Source organism: Elgaria multicarinata, chromosome 9 (assembly GCF_023053635.1).
Source record: "Elgaria multicarinata webbii isolate HBS135686 ecotype San Diego chromosome 9, rElgMul1.1.pri, whole genome shotgun sequence".
NCBI classification, from domain to species: domain Eukaryota; kingdom Metazoa; phylum Chordata; class Lepidosauria; order Squamata; family Anguidae; genus Elgaria; species Elgaria multicarinata.
The window spans coordinates 36,489,477-36,513,717 of record NC_086179.1 but is presented as its reverse complement, the minus strand read 5'-3'; the positions used below and the strand labels follow the sequence as shown (position 1 = coordinate 36,513,717).

Genomic DNA, 24,241 nt, shown 5'->3' with positions numbered 1-24,241 from the left:
GAGGAGAAATTCCAATGAGACATTTATTTCCTCCCTTGTGAAGCTTCTGAGATGGAAAAAAATCCCACATGAGCACAGAAACAAGAGGGCCTGCATCTTCCTGTGACTCCCCACTAAAGGGCCTGGACAAGAGAGCCCTTCTGAAAGCAAAACTAACCAGGCATAAACAGACCCCTTCAAATATGGAGTAGAAACCTCACTCTGAGGTAATATGCATGAATAACCAATTCTGTTGTGCCTCAACAACTTACTGTCTGGGAAGAATAGATGTTTCCTCCTCTTTTTCAAAGCCACCAGTAAATAATTAAAAGGGAGAGGCAAAATATTCTCTAAAGATAACCTAGTCCTCAGTTGTCATGGTAACCCCTTTCCTACTTGTATAGAGAAATAAAAATGCAAGCCAAAGAATTCATTTTTTGAAGGAAGGATGGGATTAGGTTGATAACATGCAGATGTCTGTGCTGTTACAAATTCAAGTTAAACATCAGAATATTACATAACAGAAGCTGGCTGGGATCTCTATAGTTACGAATTGGCAGTAGCACCTTCAAAAAAGAGAAACACAGAATAACGTCTGCAGTGAAGGCCAGCACAGAGATTGCAGATTCACACCTAAAATTACAGATTAGTTTTTCCAACAACATAGTTCTTGTCTCCTCTAGTACTTGTATTTTAACTAGTTTTGCCATATTGATTAGTTGCCAGATAGTTGCACACTGAGGAGGCAATCCTGTGCAAATATAAGGGAAATTTGGTTTTAGCTGCGAATTTTTGGTGGGGCAGTCTTCCTGTTAGGGAAAGTGTTTCTTTCAGGTCACAAGAAGGGTCATTATGGCAAAGGGAGGGGCTTGCCTTAGAACTTCCAGACTCAGCCCAAATACGTCCTTCTATTGTATTTATCTAAAAAAACTTGCAAACAAAAATTGAGCTCTGGAAATACAAAGGCCAACAATATCAAAATTATTATTAAAACCGAAATGTGTGAATGAGAAAAAGCATAAAGAGGACAGGTCAGAAAGCCATTCTCAGGACTCATTCAAACTGACAAACCTACAACCCAGAAAACTAATTTCATTTTTATCTGGTATTACAATGTGCCATGAATGATTGCTGAAGCCTTATTGTTGTGTGATGCCACTAAGAAAGGGGTTCCCCCATATTGTGGCTCCGAATGCTATAAATGGCCACTACCTGCCTTAATGAGAAGTGCAGGAAGTCCAACAGTATATGGACTTGTGCCTTTCTAGGATCAATATATCTAAAACAACACAACGAATTGAACATCAGCCAAGTAGTATTATAGATCTTTTTTGTAGAAATGTTGTGGGATGCCAAGATCATAGACAGACCCCAAGTAACCTAGTTAATCAGCCTCTATGTGGTTAAAGGGGAGGGTGAGTGGTGTAGGGTGTGACACTGGGCTCTGGATCAAAACATTTAGTTGGTATGGCAGTTGCCAAGGATATTGCATGGACATTCTGAGTATGTCTGTAAAAATGATCTTCTGAATCAATGTGGGACTAACAGAACCACTTCCATCTGTTTTTCCTAGAGCAGTTGGATGATTCTAGACATCACCGGAGGAAAGGCATATAGTAAGCCAGTTCCTGGCTGGTTTCATACTAATATCAAGAAGCATCTTCTCCCTTACAACTGCCTCTTCTAAGATTTAAGATCAGCTAGTGAAGCCCTACTCCAGGTACCATCTCTTTTCCATGCTTACTTGTCATCAAGTAGGAGCAAAGCTTTCTTTGGTAGCCCTGGAACTGTTCATGCATTATTTTGTTGCATGCATTGTTGTCCATATGAAGTGTAATGTTCTTGCTGTAAATGAAATCTAGAAATAACAGAAGAGCCATTCTGAACACCTTCTGCTCCATCAAGTTGATGTTTTTCCCTGACTTCCAACTTTGACCATGTCCCCTGAGTTTCTTAATTTTGAAGGCAAGCTCAGCACCCCAAGAGGCTGGCATTTGTTATGATCATGATATGAGCTGGGTTTCTAAGCAGTGTCCCTGAAGACTAACTGAAGCACTAGTTAATTTCTGTTGGGAACGTAACTAGAAAATGAAGTTGCCGGATGGTTTTGTCTTGAAAGAGCAGGAAGAGCTTCTGAGCAATCCTGTATAGAACTTTGCTCAGGTAATTATATCCTAATAGAATACTGGCATGCCCAATTCTTTGAATAATTCCATCAGGTCTGCATGAATCTCTGGCAAGTTCTCATTGATTCAAATACTGGATTTCCCCCATCTTTTCATTGACAAATATATTCTGCACATTTGTGTATTGATGATCACCCTTCAATGTTCTATCTTTTATCTGCTCTTGTTTTTAATTCACCACAAATCTAAAGTTCAGGAGGCAATGGATTGTAGCCCAGAATTGATGAGGATGTCATCCAGATAGGGAAACACTACTATCCCTTACTGACACAAAAGACCAACCTGAGCTACCAAGATTTTTGTGAATAGTTTTGCTGAATGGGAAATCCAAATGCCAGGATAGCTTGTTCAGGATAGAAGAAATGAGGGACCTTCCAGTGAGAAAGATGCATTGGAAACTGAAGGTATGTCTCCAAAAGGTCTATTGAGGCCAGGAAATAATTGGATCGAAACTAAAAGAAAACTCTCAAGTAATGTGAAAATTCTCCTAGCCCAGTCCCTAACTGAAAAAGAGGAAAGGAAGAGAGAAAGTACACTTTTGTTAAAAACAAGTGGATTGCTGAGCTCTGAACCAAACATCTACTGTGCTGGTCATGCAGGGCAACTTTGTGAATTTCAGAAGAAGCCCCTCCATTTGGTATCTTTAAAGACAACCCTGTGACCATGAGATGCTGCTTTCCACATCATGAAGACTGGTGACCCAACCCAGCACCACTGGAGAATGATACTTACTTCTGATTAAACATGCATAGGATTTAGTTCAAAACACTGCAAGGTTGAACCCCACCCTGCTCTTTGATTGTAGGTCTACACATTTCAATACAAATCCAGAATCCCCAACACAAATGCAGGGAGAAACTGGTGGGCATGAGAAGGGTTAAGCAAGCATCTCCTCTTCTCTTCTGAATCCCTTGGACTTCATGGCCATTCCCATGTTCACACAGGTTCCCAACTCTGTTTCAGGCGCACCTTCTTACCAAGTGAGGCTACATTTGAAGTAACTGAGAACAAAGTTACAGACTGTGCATATATTGTCTTTGTATGAGGATGGGCTTTTTAGTAGGGATGTGCACGGACCCCCCGCTCCGCCCCGCGGGCCGATCCAAAAATTTCAGATCGGCCCGCTCCGCTCCGTGCCGCTCCACCCATACTCCGCTCCTCTTCGCCGTGGAGCTCCGGCTCCGAATCGGAGATCTGCAGTGGAGGGGAGTGGTGCCAGGTAAGGCCGGGAGAGGAGGGCGGGGGGGTGTTACCGGGCCCTGCTGCCGTCACCGCCCGTGCGGCGATGGCGGCAGAGCCCGGTAAGGGACCAAGGGGGAGGGGGGCCTTACCTGCCTCCGTCCGCGGTCCGTCGGCTTCTTCAATTGAGCCCGCGGTTCAGCCAGGAAGTCTGGGCCGCAAGTGCGGCCTAGACTTCTTGGTTGAACCGCGGGCTCAATTGAAGAAGCCGAGGGACCGCGGACGGAGGCAGGTAAGGGAGAGGAGGGAGGGTTTACCGGGCACTGCCGCTGTCGCCGCATGGGCGACAGCGACAGCGGCAGGGCCCAGTAAACCCCATTTACCTTTCCGGCGGAGCTCCGGATCGAGGCGAAGGATCCGCCTTCACCTGGATCCTCTTCGCCATGCTCCGCTGGCCCCCCAATCCTCTTCACCTCCGCCTTAAGGGGAGGCGAAGCACCCCGCTCCGCTTCTAATTCGCCGGTCCGATTAGAAGCGGAGCACATCCCTACTTTTTAGTTAGTTTTGGTCTCTAAACTTTTCAAGTATGACTACAATTTCAATATCAAATATCAGGTTTACACTCTGACATTTTGATCCTGTGCACGCGTATGTGTGCAAATGTTATATTGGATTGAGTTACCCATGGAGTTTTCCCCAAGGATTTGCATAGGCAGGATCCAGCAGGAATGTAAGATCCCTACCTAGGAAACAGATTCACACAGCTGTTTTGGCATGCAGTGTGAGGGCTACGGTGTTTGCGTTGCTTTTTGCATTGGAGCTTTGTCATAAGCACAAATGGCCATAGAGTCCATGATGTACAGAATGAATTAGGCCCAGCATGGCTTCAAGTTGGGATGGTGGTGACCAAGTTGATCTGATCAATTTCAATCTTTGATTATAATGTTTTGATAGGGACCACTTCCTTGTCCCTGTCAGATGAGAGCATAGGTTTTAGGGAGACTGACTTTTCTCTGCCCACCATACTCTCTTGCTTCAAAGAGAACAGGCAGGAAGCATGCCACAAATTAGCAGACAAAAAAAAAAGTTTAAAATTAAGACCGCTGTTATTGCTTTATTAACGCAGACCTGTGGCTTTTCTGAAGCAGTGGGGACCCCTGCTCTCTTGTCTCCCAGAGTGTTAGACACTGCTCAGTTCAGCTTTTGTACTTTTAAGAAACATACATTACTTCTCAGGAGATGAATGCACCACAACACCATCTCCTGTCCATTGTGACACATTTGGTACTTGCTGCCTCATTTTATATATATAGGGCAAAGCAGCTATTTTGACATACAAATCAGCAGTGCCCTGTCTTATTACATTCTCTGGGCTGTAGTCAGGGCTGAGTTAAACAGGCCTTGGCCTTGGCCTCAAATATGCAGAAGGGGTCCACAGAGGCAGGTGTGGCCCACTCCATCTAGCAGGGGAAAAGAGAGTCCATTTCTGAAGATAAGCACTTCTCCTTTTCCCTCCCTGCCTTGGGACTACGCCTCTCACCAAAGAGGAGCATGTTGGAAGGAAAGGGGTTCATTTCCTTCTGTCTATTATTTCCTCCAAAGCCCTTTGAGTTTATTGCCAACTTTTCACCCAGCCCCCATAGATGTGCCTTTAACAGTACTTTGATCTGCAGCAATAAGCAGGTGAAAGTGTTCATCTCCATGCTGTGAAAAGCTTCACTTGCTGATTTCTGTGGATTACGCTTCTGTCAAAGGCATATGAGCCTGCCAGGCTGGTTTTTTCCAGTCAGTTGGCAACCCTTCCTTCAAGTTATATCTTTGAATGCCCTATCCTTGCCTTAAAATTAAAAATGACCATATATACTTTCCAGAACCCAGTCTTCCAGGTAGAGGGGTGGCCTAGTGGTGGAAAAACTAAGACTGGGTAAAAAGGCACCCTGAAAGAGGGACTGTCACTAGGAATGTGTTATAATAGGGAGAGAGAAGCTAACTGATCTGGTTTTGATCCTTATATATGACTGAGCAGATCTCATCTAGCCAGTCATTAAATCCCCTGAACCTTCCTGGTGATCAATCCACCCTCCATTTGCAAAGCACTGAAAAGGTGAGCAGCAATCCTTCCAAAAATTTGCTAGTACATAACTAACTCATTGTATTGCATATACCCATACCTGTACGTACACACATTAACAGACTCACTCAGGGCCAAACTTTGTGTAACCCTAAGCCTGTAGTTTGGTGTCACTGTATGTATCTTTTAAAAATTGCAAATAGCAACCACTGTGGGGCCCAGACATGATTGGAAGGGCAACACTTAGAGAGGCAGCTTAACTCTTTCCTCCTTCAGATGAAAATCACCCCCAAAAGTTGCTATTTGGCATGGGAGGAAGGCTGCCATTGGGGCCTTCCTTCCTGTGCCTAAGAGCAGCTTCCAAGGCTGAGCGGGGGTGAGGAAGGATTTTTGTCAGGACTGTGGTGCAGGAGGAAAGGGTTAAACCCTCTCCCTAACATGCCGTGGTCCCAATCCTGCTCCCCAGCAGCTATTTATAACTTTAAAAAGATACATGACATGCAAACCCACATGTAGTTTGGCCCTCACTGTCAAATTCTGCTGCTCGGGCCAAAATAGTGCTAATTGCCTTGATTTCCTAGAATATCTGGATCATCTCATTAGACACAACCCAAGAGCCACTACACTGACTTAAATTACAAGGCCATAAAAATCTTTAGGGCAGAACGAGGCTCATAGTCTTCTCTTAGGATTACTCAGAAATAAATTAGTGTACATCAAAATATGAGCCCTAGCATGGACACAGAGAGGTTAGTTATGCTCTACATTCCAGATCCACTCTGTTCTTCTCGCTCATTATCACGAGTTTTATTTTTTTCCCCTTTCAATTTTTTTTTTTAAATGGCATACCTTTCTTTAGAGATGGTTTTTGCACCTCTGGGCTTCTAAAATAGATTCTTCACAAGTACTGAATAGTAAGGAAAATAAACTATTAACTCCAAACCTTTAACAATCCAAGAGTGGTCCCCCCCCAAGCAGTTTTCTTTCTTTGACCAAAAATGGGCAAAATCAATGAGATTGAACCACTCGGTAATTGCTACTTGGTCTCTTCTTCTTGTCACATTTAAGCTTCTTCTTCTTCTTTTTTTAAACCAGCCCTGTATAGCTTTTGACGCTTCATGACCCACCTAGACTTTTCAGCTGGATGAGCACAATCCTTAGAGTTAACAGTTAAGGAATGGAGTCTCACTGACCCTACCTGAGTTGCTCAACTACACTGAGACAACAACCCCCAGCTGCAATCTTGTTGTATCCCATCCAAGTATCTCCATGGAGCATCTTCACACATCTAGTTGCTCTGACCCTCCTATCTAGACAATAGGGGGGTTCATTAATTTTCCATACAAAAGCACGAGCAGAATGATATGATTTTCCTTGACAGAAATACCCAAGCTCTAAACCCCAGCTTGGTTCTTCATTTCATTTTGAAATTCATTTTCCCCAAGACCCTTCCCTTTTCACACTCAGCACTTTCTGGAAGTCCTAAGCTCTCTGTAAAAAAAATAAATAAATCATTCTATATATCTGTACATATATATTTGTATATGTAGAGGAGTAAACGGCTGCTTCCAGCCAGGGATCTGGCTGGAGGCGCATCACCCTCCTAACCCAGCATTGTCATCTTCCAATTCCCTTGTCCCACTGTTGTCTTTGCAGAGGCGGTGGTCCCATGCATGGGTGGGGTGTTCACATATTGCTTTCACTCTCTCGTGTCTCTGAGGTATGGTACAAAAGTCTTTGTTTTCCACACATACACACACGCACACATACACACGCAAGCACACACAGGGACGTACATATTTATATGTTGCTTGGTTGCGTCTCCTTTCCCACAGTTCTCCCTTTTGGAACTGCCATTAGGAAATGGTGGCCAAAGCACGCTCCCTTGTTCACGTTTCACTCTTCCTCCCTGCCCCGGGGAGACTCATCTGTTCCTCTTGCTGACACCACTGCCCAGCTGCAACTCAGAAGGAATTGGGGAGCTGCAGTCAGCAGTCCCAGTTCTGTCCGAGCCCTCTCGCACACCACCCGCCCTTGGAGAAGGACTGTTTTTGCAGAAGTCCGTCACCCAGGAGGGCATGGATAAAAAACCCCTTGGGTCAACCGAGTAGAACTGCTTGGCTTCAGTTGCTGCAGAGCCCCGCGAAGAAGGGTTGGCGTGGAGGCTGCTGGTGCTGTTGCACTTCTTCACGAGCGCCATGCCTTGGGGTGGAGGGGGTGGCGAGAAGAGAGAAGTCAGGGAGAGGCTGCTGAGGGTCTCTGACTGCTCACTGTTGTTGCCCCCACCCCTTAGGCTACTCCCTGCACCCTCCTCATCAGAAGGGTCCATGGAGTCATGGTACGTGCAGCCTGGGCTAGTGCTTCCTCCACTGCTGTGGCTCCGTTGGTGCCGCCTGATGTTCCGAAGAGTGAAGATCCCACGGCCCCGCAAGCTCTGCCTCCGAGAGGCAGGGGAAAGTGGTGCCACCAAAGCTCTTTGGGTGGCTGCTGCTGGCACTGGGCACAGTGCTACTGGGAGGTCCAGCGCGCACTGGGGTGAGTCACTGAGGTTTAAACTGTCCTCCAGGGTAGTCTGCAAGCTGCCTTCTGAGCTGTTACTCCTGCTGTCATCTAGGGAGGTGTCACTCTCTGTGGTCTGCAGGGTCAAGAGGCAACAAGAGAAGCAGAGTAGTTGATGTCTCAGCTGTTATCATATGGTTGAGGGGAATGAGGCATCAGCAATTACCCATAGGGAAGGTTCAAATTACACCCCCCCACCCAGCCACAACTCTAACGTCAGCCAGTAGGTACATGGACACTATTGCAAACCTTAGTGGTCAGTCAGGACTGTCAGCTGAGAACAGCAGCGTGTACCACCAACACATGGGCCAAATCGTCGCTTCACCATTTTAGACTGTAAGGACTACCTTGACGGATCAAGATCAAATGTCATCAATTCTAGCACTTTGTCTTGAACTATGGTTAGCCTGGTGATGGAGATCCCTTGGTTTCTCCCCAGGATCTAACAGAGGTACACTACCTCTGATCATGGAGGTTCCTTTCTTATCTGTCACGCCCCATAACTATTTATTTATTTATTTATTTATTTATTTAGAGTATTTTTATCCTGCACCTCAGCCAAAAAGGCTCCTGGAGCTGCTTACAATTGATCAGTAAAGAAGCCCTCAGGCTTACATTCTAAAAAAAGACATGACACATGAGGAAAAGGGGATGGGAAGGGAAGAAGGGGGAAAGAAAAAGGAATAAAGGAGACTGTTTAGCAGGACTGATAGGAAGGCCCTGCTTCCCCCTCTCATCTCCCAATGGAGACCAACAGCTCCTTGTTCCCCACAGGGGCAAGATGACCATTAGCCCTGGGGGGTTCCAACTGAAGCAGGCCCTGATGTTCTCTGCCTGCTCCCAATTCCCTTGCTGCTGCTTCTTCCCCACAGGGACAAGATGACCGTTAGCCCTGTGGGCTAACTATTGATAGATCTATCTCCATTTTCTTTTAAAAAGCCACCAGAGATAGTGGCTATCAGATGCTTTTCTTTCTGTTGTCTGCTCATCAATGGAATTTGAGTTTTTTTGGGTTTCTAAATTTGCACAAATTTGCATTTGCACAAATGCGCAAATCCACCTAAAATGTGCATTTTCACCCTTTAGCCTCTGGGGGAAATGCATATTTTCAGCTGTTTTTTAATTTTGCATATTTTCCATAAATTTGCACAAAATTCAGAGAAGTTAGAAAAACAGTCAGCAAATTTGTGCAATCTGCTCTGGTCTGACGCGGAATCCATGGGGTGGATTCATAGAAATTTGAACTCATTTGATTCCATTGCACATTTCTCTGACATTCTCAGACCCACCCACCTTTGGCTCTGGGCTTGCTCACCACTAGCTTTGGACCCACCAACCATCAACATGTGGTCCCCAAGAGATTGCTCATGAAGGAATTCAGCCCTTCACAGTGAAAAGGTTGCCCAACTCTTGTTTAAGGTCAGAACTATACATCTGGAAACAGATTCCTCTTAGAATGCTTTATAGCTGTAAAATAGCAAGACCTGATACGGAGAAATGGTGGCCAGGAGCAGGCTGCTGAACCCTTTCTCTATCCAATATTCTCCCCACAACTACTAATTTCATAACATATAAAATGTCCCTTACATGTACATTAACTGTCCATCAAATTAAAATAAGAAATAGGCAGTTAAACATTGGATAGCAAATGCAGAGGAAACTCAAGCAATCTCAGGTATTAATTTATGTCACTCATGTACCCTGATAGCAGGAGCCTCTGTCGAACATCAACAGGGTACATCAATGTGTTCAGCTGCTACAGATCAAGGGAGACCATTCGACACCTCAAATGCAGGTTTTTGGCAACCCACTCTAGGCTTCTTTCAGACAGGCAATTCATGCTCTTTGTTGAAGAAGTCTGACTCTAAGGGCCTGGAGAGGAATAGGCTACTGGATAAGTCTACGTGAGTTGTGGAAGATTGTGTCATGATGGACATGCATGTTGCTATGCCCCCACAGCACCCTTTGGTATTGGTCCACAGGGAATAAGAGGAAGGACTCAATGGAATTCCTATGAGGATCCCTTCCCATGCATGCATTTGGAAAGGTTCAGATCTTCACATAAACAAATAAAAAACAGGAAAGAGGGTAGATTGGGACATGAGAGGCCTACCCTGGAGGCGCCAAAATAAGGGCGGAATTACACATTCCACCTCAACCTTGTGCCTTTCAAGGCAAAGCCAAGAGCATAATTTGGAATGGAAAAGCTTAGGGCCTTGAGAGAAGACCTGAGCACCAGATTAAGTAAACAAATAACCCTCTTCCCTCATCCAATTATTTTCCTCACTACCAGACTTGTGTTTCATTCACAACTTTTCAATTGTGGGAGCCAAATCAAGGAAGTATTTATAATAGGTTGATCTAATATCTAGCCCTTGGAGCATAAATCTAGTTCCATGGATGTTGCAATTGCATGGATGCAACCAGTTATGAAGCCTCCTTCTGAGATGAGGTTAATTCTGCTATAACCTGGTGTACATGTGGATTTCATTTATTTATTTTCAGGAAAGAGTGCAAAATGCATGTAAGGTGACATATTTCTCCTTCGCACATCAGCTTTTCCCCATTCCACATGAGGCTAAAGCATCTGACTATGGGCAGATAGAGGCATGGTAGGCGTGGGCCTCGCTTACCTGGTGGATAAGTGAACAGTTTACACTTGGAGATTGCAGTGATACCCAGGAAGCCTGCAGGGAGATTTTAGGGAGACTCTCTGGGCAGGAAGCTTTCTCCTGTTTTGGGTTATCTGCAGAAACAGCTGGAAGGAAAAACTCCGCTCGTACTGGCAACATAGGATTGGATGCATCTGGAGAGAAGGGGGTCGGAGGGCCTGGCAGAGTCAGGGAGGAAGAAATCAACATAGAAACAGAAAGGGTCAAAACCCCACCGTTCAAATCTTTTTCTACCAAGTTCAGAAATCCACAGGGTGAATTATTCACGTTACCCAAGAAATCAAACTCCATTCTGCTTGTAATCATACTTACTTCCCCCCATTTCCCATCCCCATTGCATGAAGCACTCATTCATGCTCACCTTGGCTGGCACTTAGGGATGGACAAATCTGTTTCGTTTTCTAAAACATTCAGATTTTTTCAATCACAAGTGTATTCTGTCCCATTTCTGTATCAGTTTATTAAAACTGTGCACAAAAATTCATACGTGTTTTATATGCATGGAAAATCGTATGCATTTCCCCTAATATATACAAATTTTGCAAGCATAATATACGCCTTTTTGTACACAATTCCCCTAATGTATGCATTTTTTCATAATTTTTAAATCAGAGAACTGCATTGCAAAATTCTGAAAAGTGCAAATACTGATGAAGAATTGCACTCCAGTTTTCATGTTACTTTGGGAAGTGCAAATTAGGTTGGTTTGTATTAAAAGATGAACCAAACGATTTTCTCCCTGATTCCTACAGGCTGTGCCTTGCTACTCCAGCTGTGTTTCTTCTCTGATGACTAGTCTTCCCTCCGTATTCTAGAGGAGGGAAAATACGTCCAGGGATGATCAACCAACACGTCTGGTAATTTGAATATGCACTTGAGGATTAGACAAATCCACCATCTGACAGTACATTAGCATGGGGGACTGTGGCGAGAGTCCAGGGTTTATCTTCACTTACAGCATAGCTTTACTTTGCAATCTTTTCAGTTTTAGAGGGAGAGAGAGCCAAAGGTAATTCTGTGCTGTGACATGAAGCTCGCTGGCTGACCTTGTGCTAGTCACTATCTTTCATAGTAACCCACTTCACAAGGTTGTTGTACAAAGGTGTCTTTGCTGTCCTAAGGACCTTGTTGTAAAGGTGCCAAGGGTACAGAAACCACGTATGCTGCCCTAAAGACTTTGGAGGAAGAGCGGGCGATAGAAATGAAATAAGTAATGAAGGAATAAATAACATTGCAATGGGCAAGAGCAGAGTTTATACACCGAGTTAACAGGAACTGTAGCCCGTAGATTTACAACGATTTACGAAGCTGGTCTCTGCTCTCACGGCCACTTCTTACAATACTCTTTGTCCTTGATTACAGATACAGTACAAAACCATGTATGGTGTCTGCTATGAATGGTGTACACAGGCATACACTTACATCCCCCACCCTTTGAGAGGTGAGTGGGAAAGGGCTGGGACAGCACAGTAAATCATTTACAAGTACACGGTTTGGAACTGATGGAATGTGCATGGATTGGAAATCAGTTTTCTGTACCTGAGTGCAAACTGTAGGATAATAAATGCTCAACACCACCCCAGTCTCTGCATTGCACCAATTGAACCAGTATTACCCAGTTGAACAGGAGGGCACTGTGTACCTTGGTTGCTCTCATTCTTAAGCCAAGACTGGACTGGACTGAAAGGGATTTTTTCCATTTCACATAGGTAGCTTTCTGGAGCAGGAGGAACTTCCGTGTTTGTTAAAGGGAAGAGACATTCCTCCAGACCTGCAACCTCCATGGAGTTAGGGCTGTCCTCACCATCCTAGTTGGAATAAAGATGTTTCACATATTTCACATATATCCACAAAAGAGAGAAGGAAAGTGAGTAAAACCAGGGCTCAAACCATTATTTTGAACAATAGGCAGTTTTGCAAGATTTGAGAGATGTATTCAAATATGTGTGGGATACACCTGTCTGAGGGCACATGATGTCGCTGTCTTGCTGAAGATAAGCAGGTCTGGATCTAGTCAGTATTTGGATGGAAGATTGCCTGGGAACCCCTTATATGCTGCTTTGAGTGCTGTGACATAAGGAAGGCTGGGTATGAATGTAATAAATAAATCACTGCACAATGATTTGCAACTGGGGCTTGGACTGGAGTGTAGCAAAACATGATAATTTTCTGCTGCTGTTTCCAGCAGTTTATCTCCCTACTTTACCCTGCTCTTAGGGATTTTCCTCCTCTTAATATCTCTAGCACTCTGACACTCACCCTACAATGACCAGTACTAACTCGTTAAAAAAGAAATCGCATCCAAAGCCCGGGAGAAAATGTGTCTTCTGCACGTAGATGTATTATAGCAGCTGTCCCATAGTGCCCTGTGTGCCCCACTTTATCTATTCACACATATATCATCCACTTCTGTTACTCTGGGTGCTGCTGCTGCATCCATCCACAGGAGGGGAGGGAATAGTTAATGCCTTCTGTTTTAAGGTAGGGTGTTGATAGGTCCTTTAGATCTTAATGCATTAAGAAGGTAGTTGGGATGGAGGCTTCCAATGACAGTCTCTCTCAACACCCAAACTGCAATGCTAAGGCTTCAGAAAGCTATAGAATGTCTTCTTAGGAGGAAGAGTGGATAGTTTACTCTTTTCCAGTAGAAGGCAGGGAGCAGAACTTTTAGCCTAACAGAGTGCCATTCGTTGTTAGGAGAGGTGTACACTGGCCACAAGATTTGACTCAGACCCTGATTTGATGCTTCAGAAAACAGACTGATTCTGCTTGGACCAATTTGAAGGCTGTTTGTTAGAGGTAGCCCTTAGGAGGGGATCATGCTTGTCAATTTTCAGAAAAATAGGTTAAGTAGTTTTTGTGCTATGTTCCTTTGTATTTTGATTTTTAAAAAGGGAAATGCCAATAATTTTTATATGTCTTGCCAAAATGGGATGAAATTTGCAGGGATAGTTGTCCTTTCTGAGGTGATCGAGTCTGTCAAGTTTAAGATTAATTAAGTGCAGGGAGTTTCATGCAATAGCAGCCTTTACAATTTGAGGATATCAGGGTGGGGGTGGGGAAAGAAAAGCTTATCTCCCTATGTTCCTTGTGGACTATTCTTCTGAACATATCAGAGAGAATAGAAGTAGCCCCACATAGTAAAGACATTTCAAAAGGATAGGGGCAGAGGTTTATGTGGAAGGGGAATCCTCAAATTGGGTGGTGGTGATGAGTGATTCACTTCTCCTGCCCACAGTTTTTGGGAAATTTGTATGAAAACAGCATTTATCATAGAGGTGTCTCCAGGCAAGAAACTTGGAGGTTTCTGAAGGATAGATGCACGGCCTAGAGAGTTCTGATGAATTAAAACCAGTTTAAGGTGTTTTTCATAGTGAAGTCTGGTGGTGTTGGAAGAATGGCTGTCCCAAGGCTCCACCCTTGCCTTCCCCCGAAAGCACAATGATTAGAAAACACCTAGTAAAATGTTCTATATGCTTAGAAAGTGGACCTGTCAGTCATTCAACCTACTCCCTTGTTCCTCTCTTCATCAGCCTTTAGAGAACCTAAAGCAAAAGTCACTATTTTTGCAGAAACATACCGTTCACCTTTCTGAAGCCAAATCAAGAACAGAGCCTTGTGTTGGGTCAAGCTTCGGTTCCAGCTTCAACTCGGGAAGCACCGGAAATGGTCCAAAGGGGTCCGATACAGTTTGGGCTTTGTCTGAATCAGATGCATTCCTAGCTGTTAGGTTTGGGGTTGAGAGTAGGGCCTAGTGGTGGCTGTCTGTGCGCATCACAGCATTATCTGAGCTCTGGCTCTGGGCAGTTTGTGCTGCACATTCCTGTGCATTTGTATTGGAATTCTTTCACAGGAACAAGTGTGGCAGAAAAAGAAAATGTCTTCCACACATGCATGGGCCTTGTGTTCCATGAAGGAAGCTACATCAGACAGCATGATGGAGGTACTCAGCTCATACTGCCTAAGCAATCACAGCAAAAAAAGCTGCTCCCTCTCCCTGCCACCACCTTGCAGAATTTTCCTTCTTGGGAAAAGCTTAATTCCAGGGAAGGCTGCTGACCCTTGCAAAGGACGGTGGTCAATATATTTGTACCCAAGCGCTCAGAATGCATTACCTTTGTTTCCTTAGGGCTTGGCTGATCAACACTGTGGTTATCTCCATCATCGCCTAACAGGATAGAAGACTTATCAGAGTTGAGAGATAAGGCTTCCATTTCAGCCAACTGGACCTGCAGTAAGGGGTGAAAAATTAAGCTTTCACACAACACAGCTGGATACTGTCACTCAATCAGTCACGCGGCTTTAAGGAAGGATTTGAAGACAAGGAGGAAGACCACACATGAGGTTTACAGAGTCCTAACCCAATTCTGCATACAATGAAAGATTTTTTTTTTTTTAAGGTAGGGGAGCGAGACCGAGACCGTAGTATTTCTCATGGACCATTTCAGTTGAAGTATTCATGATCACCATTTTCGTTGGCGGGAAGGTAGAGAGAAGGTCTTTCATTCACCCCTAAGGATTTTGGCTCCATGACTCTGGGTGTAACTGAGTCGGCACTGGTTGTAGAAAGACAGGCGGATTCTCCAAGCAGGGATAATGTAATCTACTCTAGAGAGTGATGAGGAAAGGACACACTTGCTTGAATAGTAGAGCCTCTCCCAGTCAAACAGAATGATGATGGTGATGCCTTCATTCCAGCAGCAGTAACATCTTTCGTCTTGGATTTTTTATCTATTTCCTTCTTGGGCTCCCTGCTTCTTTTTTATTGTAATTGCAGCATACTGGGACAGGAATATAAATATATGCTGAACTTTGCTGTCATTCTACTTTTCTCCTCCTTCTCCTTCTCCTCCTCTTCCTCTTCCTCCTCCTCTTCCTCTTCCTCTTCCTCTTCCTCTTCCTCCTCCTCCTCCTCTTCCTCTCCACTTAACAAGGTAATCTTCCTTATTTACAAATCTATGCTGCTATATCTTTAGATTTTGTTTCTCTTCTTACCATAAATTTATACTCTGACACTCTACCTTGATCTTCTCCCATGCCATTCCTTGGATTAGTTTTTCCTCTTCACTCTTTGGATTATTTTTTCCTTTTATTTTTCCTGAGATCCATCCTACCTATCCTCCCCTTCAAAAGGTACCACTTTCATAGTGCTATTCTCTGGAGGACTTCTACTAATCTATTCTGGCATTTGATATTTTCTGGTTGTACTTTAACTGCATTATCTTGTCCTAGTTTGCAGGGCTCCGCGGGCAAGGTCTTTTTGCTGTCTTGTGTTTGTAAAGAACTGAATATGCATGTGGTGCATGTAAAGAATGACAGAAGATGACATGGAGAGCTGATGGCTTTGGACAGGAAGTATAACAGAATCAGTGGCAGTGCCATATGTTAGGACTCCTTCAGACCGATAGTTCATTTGGGAATGAATGGAAGATATGTCTGAAGTAGATTTCCAAAATGGTAATCCACAGTCATGATGTAATCCACAGTCATGATGTAATCCAGCGCAAGGACACAATGATATCATATCATAGTGATATCATATCACTAACACCACAGTACTTCCATGGAAGCTATCTACTGAACTACTCTGGTTAGAGTATGGTGGCCACAATCCACTGCATAGCTATGTGTTGCTTAAATCCCTTTGAGGTCAATGGGATTTATGCATGCTCACTGGTGTGCTGGATTGTGTCCAATGTTATGTAAAATGTAGTTTTAAGCCAAGTACAACCACCACCAATGATCTAAACATTTAAAAAAGAAATGAAAGGAAAACCACAGTTACGCCACATTAAAACACAACACAACTATCAGGCACAATATCTACACACATAAAGAAAACATAAACTTTGTATAAACCACTCATCTAATGTGTTTCATCAACTATCACACTCATATAAAAACATCCTTAACTCTTCCCCTCTATGAATGTAGATACTATGGATTGGATCCAGATTTAGGTATGTGCAATATGGCTGGCAGAAGCAGAATTCCCTGCTCCTGTCTCATCATGACAGCTCCTCCAGTCCCCTGAAAATGCTATAGAGAGAGTCAGGGGACCCTGCTGAGTGGGGTGGATTGTGGTACAAAAATCAGACAGAGGCACCTTCTGTGAATGGAGCCCTTCCATCTTTGGAAGGCAGATCTTGGATCCAATCCTTTATCTGCAAGAAAAAGTAAGACAATGCTTCCTGGTCTGTAACTTTTTACAGTCCCCTGGGATTACAAAAGGCTAGAACAATTAACCTTTGTTTTAATGGCTTTGCAAACTTTTCAATTGAAATCCAGCACAAAAGAGGCACCTAACACATTATAAAGAGAAAAACATTGTGCTCCAAGCTACTAGTCTCCACTATGCACTGATGCCAATTAACCACTCCATGTGCCACCAATACAAATTGCTAGCATGTATGCAAAACTCACAGAGACAGATAACAAAATTAGGATAAATGCCATGAAAAGAGCAAAGAGGTTAGTATGGTGAGAAAATGTACTACATTTAATACTATAGCTTGCCTAGACTATAGAATACTCAAGTACTTTATGATTGAAACATTCCAAATGTGTCCACCAGACCCAAGGGTTGGGAACCTTTGAACTAAATGTTGTAGCTCAGATTAAAGGATTACTGAAGAATTCTGTTGGGTCTGCAGCAGTGCTTAACTATCTGCTTGGGTAGGAGAGAACTAATGACCAAGGACTATGACTTATCATAGATAGGAGCACTTAATGATGCTTGGTGAGATGCTGTATCAGAATGATGGATGACATTTTCATGGCTGAAGTTAAATAAAGATTATGATACATTAGTTCATTGGGTACGATATAATATCTTGGAAATATACCTGGATGTCTTAGGAAGCTTACTGCTTCTTGGAGGGTAGACTGCTTTAAAAATGCTGCCACCCCAAGCAACCGACTGGGTTGTTTGTACAACGCAGGCCACCCCTCAATTTGAAATATCTAGACAATATTTTGGTGCAAGGCTGATAACGTTAGGCATAGATCCTCTCTTTGGTTTTTTTTACATGGAGATGATATCTTCATGGAAAATATGGGTGTAAATCTCTGTAGTGTGGTGCATGTTTTTTGAGTCTTTCTCAGTGCACACACTAAAGTGCGAAAGATTCCCTCACCCCATTTTTACTCCAGCATCACTGTACTGACCATCCAATAGAATGTGATTACTGGAATTATTATTATTATTATTATTATTATTATTATTATTATTATTATTATTATTAGAATTATGTGATTTTTTATTATTATTATTATTGCATTTATATCCCGCCTTTTTTCTTCCAAGGAACCCAAGGCGGCGTACATAATCCTCCTCCTCTCCACTTTACCCTCACAACAACAACCCTGTGAGGTAGGTTGGGCTGAGAGTCTGTGACTGGCCCCAAGTCACCCAGTGGGTTTCCATGGCTGAGTGGGGACTAGAACCCAGATCTCCTACGGCAGTGAACTCTATGATTCTCTGTAAACTCAGTTATTTACTTTACAATATCTATCATTACAACTTTTATAAGTTTCCATTGCAATGTTCTTTTAAATGAAAACAAAATGTTTCATCTGCCAATTATCAAGGGTATAAGTACAGGTATGAACTAAGAAAGCATTGGTTTTAAAAATATATTATAGAATCTAGTACCCTCACTCAGGAATATGGGGCAAATCTAGTCTTTTCCCTGGATGGACATGTCAGCAATCTACCAATGATAATCTTAATTTGTGAAAATTATACCGGACTCCTCTGACTCGCTGAAGCCCATACAACTAAATATTCAAATTAATTGGAGAGAGATGACAATGAATGGTTGTGTTACCTGTGGTATGCAAGAATGACATGAGTTCTTGACATCTCCCTGGCCAGGAATTACTTACAACAGTCACTAACACCTGGATTAGACCTCCAGTTTCTCCCACTGTAGCCACTTCCTGTGCCTACTATTAGCAATTTCCATCATACAGAATACCTGAAGCACTCAGAGCTAGACAGACAAACAGAGATGGTGCCCAACATCTTTAAATTCAAGTTTAAAATTGACTTTAACTCAAATGTACTTGTTTTAGGAACTTAGCTTCCTAGAGACCCAGCAAACCCTTAAGCACATGCTGAACAAAATGCCTCAGTCCAGTCAACTGTAATAGGAATTCAGAACAAGAGCTGCACTTAAAACTAAGCCTGTGCTTCCAATGCCTTGCTAAACTGATAGCTGAAACGTCTAAACTGCGGAACAATACACTGTGTCCCTCCCAAAATCCTCTCTCCTCAAAGTGCAAACCTGAGCACTGTCTTCCCTAAGGATCTTGCATTGTGTCTCCATAACAATGACTTACCCTTCCTCCACATAACTCCATATTCTTTTCTACCATCATTATTGCTGTCTTGCCATTCAACCTTCTGGTCAGAACAAATAGACTTTCCCAACTGCCAAGGATATCCCTTCAGGAATGCATGTTGGTAACAAAACTCAAGGCGCCTGTCTAAGTCAACCGGGAGACCATCCCAGGGAGATCTCAAGTGCCTAAAGCAGGTGTGTGGGTGTGTTCTCACACATGTGGGGGATCCCCCTCCCATATCCTTGCACACAGGTTACCTCTTGCTTGTCATGGTTACACTTCTCGCACATGGCCGGCGAGGAGTAATGATGGAAGACGGAGCCCGATAGGTTATCGATGATCATTAACTCCCCGTCGAAGGAGTCCTTAATAATTAAAGAGACACTGTCCAGCCATAAGTTCTCCTAGGGGACAAGAAAGGGGGGAGGATGGGAGAAATTATTCTGAGAACTCCACGTTTTTGTTTGTTTCAGTGTTCTTCTGTGTGAATTCAGGCTTCGTCTTCTGCCGCCTGCACTCCTACGGTTAACTTTGCATGTGGCAAAAAGCCACATTAAAATCCAGAAGGCTCTTAGAGGTATAGGGTCTTAGAGAATGTGAATAAAGGAGGCAGAATGTGGCCCTGCATGAGGATGTAAAATGGAAGGACTAATATGGCTCATTGACAATGTGCAGAGAGGCACCACAGAATCTTCCTATTCAACTTTGCAAGTGTACCTGAACTTTGCCCTGCAGAACCCTCTGTGCTTTTCTAATGTACCTCCACTAAGGCATCTTAACCCTGCCTCACAACACCCCTTTTCATTCTGCTCTGCAACTCCTCATAGAGCCCTGACCTCATTCCTGTAGAGTACCCCTTGCTGTTCCAAGTTCTGGCTCCATGGCACTCTACCAATGTACCAAAACATCTAGCCTAGAGTGGAATGCAGGCTAGTTACATTGTATTAAAACCTAAGCTGCCCTTCTTCTCCCCACGTCAATGTGCCAAAGTCTTGCTCGCAAGCAAAAAAGCTCCACCTACCTGTGCAGGAGAGTAACATGCCATGCATAGATGTCCTTCAGGATCCATTCGCCCACCTCCTCCCTCTTGTCCAGGATTCAGTGCACCACAACCACGGGGGCACAGCCCATGTGCCATCTCCAGCTCAATCTCAGCATCCATTTCTGCATCCTCTTGTGCTTCCTTGTTGCTGTCATCTAGGTGTTTCATGAGTACAGCTACTACTACATTGATGAGGACAAACTGGGCTGTGAGCACAAAGCTGACAAAGTAGAGTGGCGAGATGAACTGCAGGTTGCTGAGGCAGCTCCGGTCATCATGGGTGCACTCACGTAGCGTGTCCTTGAGGAATGGGCCGAAAAAAGAAGGAAACAAACAAACAAACAAACAAACAAACAAAACAATCCCAACCCCAACACACATACATAGAAAAAGAGGAAGAGAGAAAAAGCTGAAGTAATGACTGCAAATATGGCTGCTCCCTCAGACAAAATACATAAACAGAGATGCTAGGTAGGAATTAGACCTCTTCATGTATAATGTTTCTTGATACAGAACTCTCCCTCCTTCCTGAATTCCAATGTTTCTTGGAAGCAGAGGAAGTCTATTTCCCAACATACCAGCTAAAGGCCAGTCCCAGTTAACTGTCAAATGGACCACCTTTTTATTCCAGGACATGTGATTGGGAAGCATGCCGATAAAATATTTCCCCCCTGTCCTAATACACTATTGAAGAACTACCCATTTTGTCTTTTGAGGAATATATATATATTTGATAAGACTGGGGATTTAGCATAGAATGCTACTCATTTAAGTGACTAGAGTCTACACCACTCTTTCTTGACCAGGATTTTTAGTTGTTACTGCTGGGCTATAATTCCTATCATCCCAAGCAAGCAGGGCCAATGCTCAGGGAGGATGGGCGTTGTAGTCTAACAAAATCTAGGGACATCAGGTTGGGAAAGGCTGGTCTATGTGAAGGTAGGGAAGATACCTGTCCTCCCTCCTCTGGAGAGCTCATCCATGTGTGTTTCTGTGAGGGTTCTGGTCTCACTCTTGTAAGGTCAGGAGGAACTAGGACAGACATTAGGTGGGGATCCTCAGTCAGGAAGATGATTATTTGAATGGCTGAACAGGAGCCATTCACATAATGAAAGGAGCAAGGGATCATGAGTGTTGTCCATTTGAAGTTCCAAAGTTTCTTTCAAAGGGCCTGATCCAATTCAATATTTGTACACTACTCTTGATCCATATTCTACTAATATGATACTTTTAGCTTTAATGGGATAGAAGAACACTATTTCACCTGGGAAGAGTTTGCATTGCCACAACTAATTTTTTTGATACCACAAAATGGCAATCTGCTTAATGTGGTAAGAAGGATAATCACATTGGCCTGTATCAGAACTTCCCTACTCCCTTTCCTTTCTTGCCATCTTCTGCTTCAGAAATTCAGATCCCTGCAAGTTCTGATAATGCTCTGAAATTTCACCTCCGGTCCCAAGATGAACTCTATGCATCAAGTCAAGTTCTGCTCAACTCCTGCCATCACTCAATAAAGTAACAACACTTCTTGCCATATCCATGTTTTGGCGGCCGCAGACCGGGTGCCTGCAATGTTCCTCAACCCTATCCTTGTCTTCCACTTTTCTTCTGCTTGGGAAGCAGTATTAGATGAACTACTGTAGGATTCCGCAGTATACTTATGGCCTTGTCTCATTGTCCAGATACTTTAAGCCCATGAGCTCTTCTTGACAAAATTCCTTCCCCTCCCCCCCACCTCTCTCTCTTTCTCTCTCTCTCACACACACACTTCTAAGACATCTGGATCTATTTCCATTTCAGGATACTTTTTCTTGGGGCACAAGATGTGTTCCCATTAATGGCCCAAGTTACCTTCATAATTCCATTCCAGTTGTCACCAGTGGAGACCTGGAAAAGTGTCAGGAAGGCCATCCCAAAATTCTCAAAGGTGGCATGACGGCTCATACCCTCACAGGGGTTATCATCATTGCAGACTGGAAAGAAGGAGTTTATTAGTGAGAAAATAAAACAAGTGGCTCTATTCCAGCAAAGGGCAAAAGCTGAAAAGGCATCTCTTTGTAATACTAATTCTGGCTTTATATTTAAACCTACATTGAAATAGATTTTTCATATTCTTTTTCGCCAAAAGGCTGGAATGGCTGAAATGACCAATGTCTGACAGCCATTATTACATTTGGAAGGACCAAACCATATTTCTCAATTGCCTTCCGATCCTACACTGTAAAAATGCTGCATTTACACTACCCATTAAAATTAATGGACTATTACCATACATAGGCTACAGTCAGCAAATGCACTGGAGCCAGATGTTAAAGCCGACAAGTGTGACAAAGTAAACGATTAAACTTCTAATCCACTTAAGAATAACAGATTCTCAGCTACAAGTGCATATAATGTTTGTTCAGGTTTTGCACTGATGTGTACATAGCATCCCATGAACTCTATACTTTAACCTAATAATTTCAAAGTGGATGGTCATGATTAAGCTGGCATCTGCCTATCTATCTACTTATCTATCTATCTATCCTCCAACTATTCTTTTTGGAAACAGAAATTGAAATTCTAAGGTAAAATCATTTTCTGAACAGACATCATCTGTAATTTCTTTATCTGGAGGGTTGTCGACCTAGGACAGGAAACAACACTATGAAAGGAGCATATGGGATGTGGATTGTACCCCAACTGTTATCAGTGCACTTCAGTACTGCTATAAAGCAGTAGTGTAGACTGAATAACTCTCTTCCTGTGCCGTACTGTGGAGATTATAGCACAGCACAGGAAAAGAAGGAAGAGATAATTGCCTGATTGCTAAGGCAACTCTCATTTATTCCTATCCTATGCTACACACACATTTGTGGCTACTGAAGCTTGCAAATGGACAGAAACAAAATGTATTAAAGGCTTTTCCCCCCAGGAGGGTATACATTTGGCTCCGGAGATTATGGCTGTTAAAAATAAACATAAAAAGTAATGGGCTTCACTAAAGACCCACAGCAAGGATTATTATTATTATTATTATTATTATTATTATTATTATTATTATTATTATTATTTGTATATGGTGCTTTATAGAGGAACTTAGGAAGAAGGAATGAAAAAGGTGGAAGCAAGGTAAACAGAAAACGAGGACTGCTGGCAAAGCTATAATAACACTTCGGCCTTCCAGGACTCTCTGGCCTCAGGTAGACGAGAGGGGTAGTAGGGCGACGATCTCATGATTTTATGATCGCGAGATTGTCACCCTGGTTTACACACAGCATGCAACATTGCAGTCACCATTTTTTTTAAGGAAACAGAACGCACAAGAACTTGTGCGCAAAAGGTGAGATTTTTGTTTTTAAAACAAATTAATTTCCCCGCTCCCCCCACCCCACCCTTGATGGGCACAGAGCTCCTGAGGAGCTCTGCGCCCCATGCCTGGCTCCTAGTGGTTACTTGCGAGGAGCTGGGCCAAACCGCAACACCCGCCCACACGTTCCGCGGTCTCGGGATCAGCCCAAGACTGTGGAAAAAGTGGGCTAGAACTGTAGGGCAAGATCCCGGGGAAAGGGAGGGATCATCCCTCCCTGCTCCTGGGATCCTCTGTGCGTCATGTGAATGCACAGGGACAATCCCGGGGTGATATCTGGGATATTGCCCCGTCTAGCTATGGCCTCTGTCGCTGATCTTGAAGAGGCCATTGTGGAGCAAATAAACTTCAAAGGGAAATTTGAGCAAGAGACCTGTGAGTTAGAGTTTAACGACAAGTTCAGTTCTATTACCTGAGGCTTGAATCAGGATAAAAGATTTTTTTATCACACTACATTTGTTAATTGGCTTACCTCATGCCATGATGTTTGTGTTATCAACAACGTAACTGTGAATGACCACTGTTAATGATTGTCACTGCCAGTATTTCTGCATTTCATTTCTTTCTAACCTCACTGTTTACAATTCCCCCCACCTATACCATATGTATTATATCTAAGCCTGAAACTCTCCATAATGATGACATGCAGCTCTATTTCTCCTTCTCATCTTTATCAGGTGAGGCTGTGGATGTGCTGAACCGGTGCCTCGCTGCATCAATGGACTAGATGAGGGCTAATAAACTGAAACTCAATCCAGACAAGACTGAGATACTGTTAGTGGGTGGTTCTGTTGGCCGGATGGAGGGCGTTCATCCTATTCTGGATGGTATTGCACTCCCCCTGAAGGAGCAGGT

General features: G+C 43.4%; 1 protein-coding gene across 2 annotated transcripts in view; it reads right to left on the bottom strand.

Annotated features, from left to right (window-relative positions):
- Positions 1-6,751: 6,751 nt before the first annotated feature.
- Positions 6,752-24,241, bottom strand: part of CACNA1I (calcium voltage-gated channel subunit alpha1 I) — a 163,930-nt gene continuing 146,440 nt past the window's right edge. Inside the window, exons 29-35 of one of the 2 annotated variants that reach the window (XM_063133554.1) lie at positions 21,889-22,010; positions 20,014-20,334; positions 19,250-19,396; positions 14,762-14,875; positions 12,289-12,454; positions 10,608-10,804; positions 6,752-8,050 (exon numbers count right to left, since the gene is read on the bottom strand). In XM_063133554.1, the coding sequence (XP_062989624.1) occupies positions 7,340-8,050; positions 10,608-10,804; positions 12,289-12,454; positions 14,762-14,875; positions 19,250-19,396; positions 20,014-20,334; positions 21,889-22,010 (1,778 nt within the window). In that variant the 3' untranslated portion in view covers positions 6,752-7,339. The remainder of the gene's footprint in view (positions 8,051-10,607; positions 10,805-12,288; positions 12,455-14,761; positions 14,876-19,249; positions 19,397-20,013; positions 20,335-21,888; positions 22,011-24,241) is intronic. The other variant, XM_063133555.1, reaches the window with a different exon arrangement.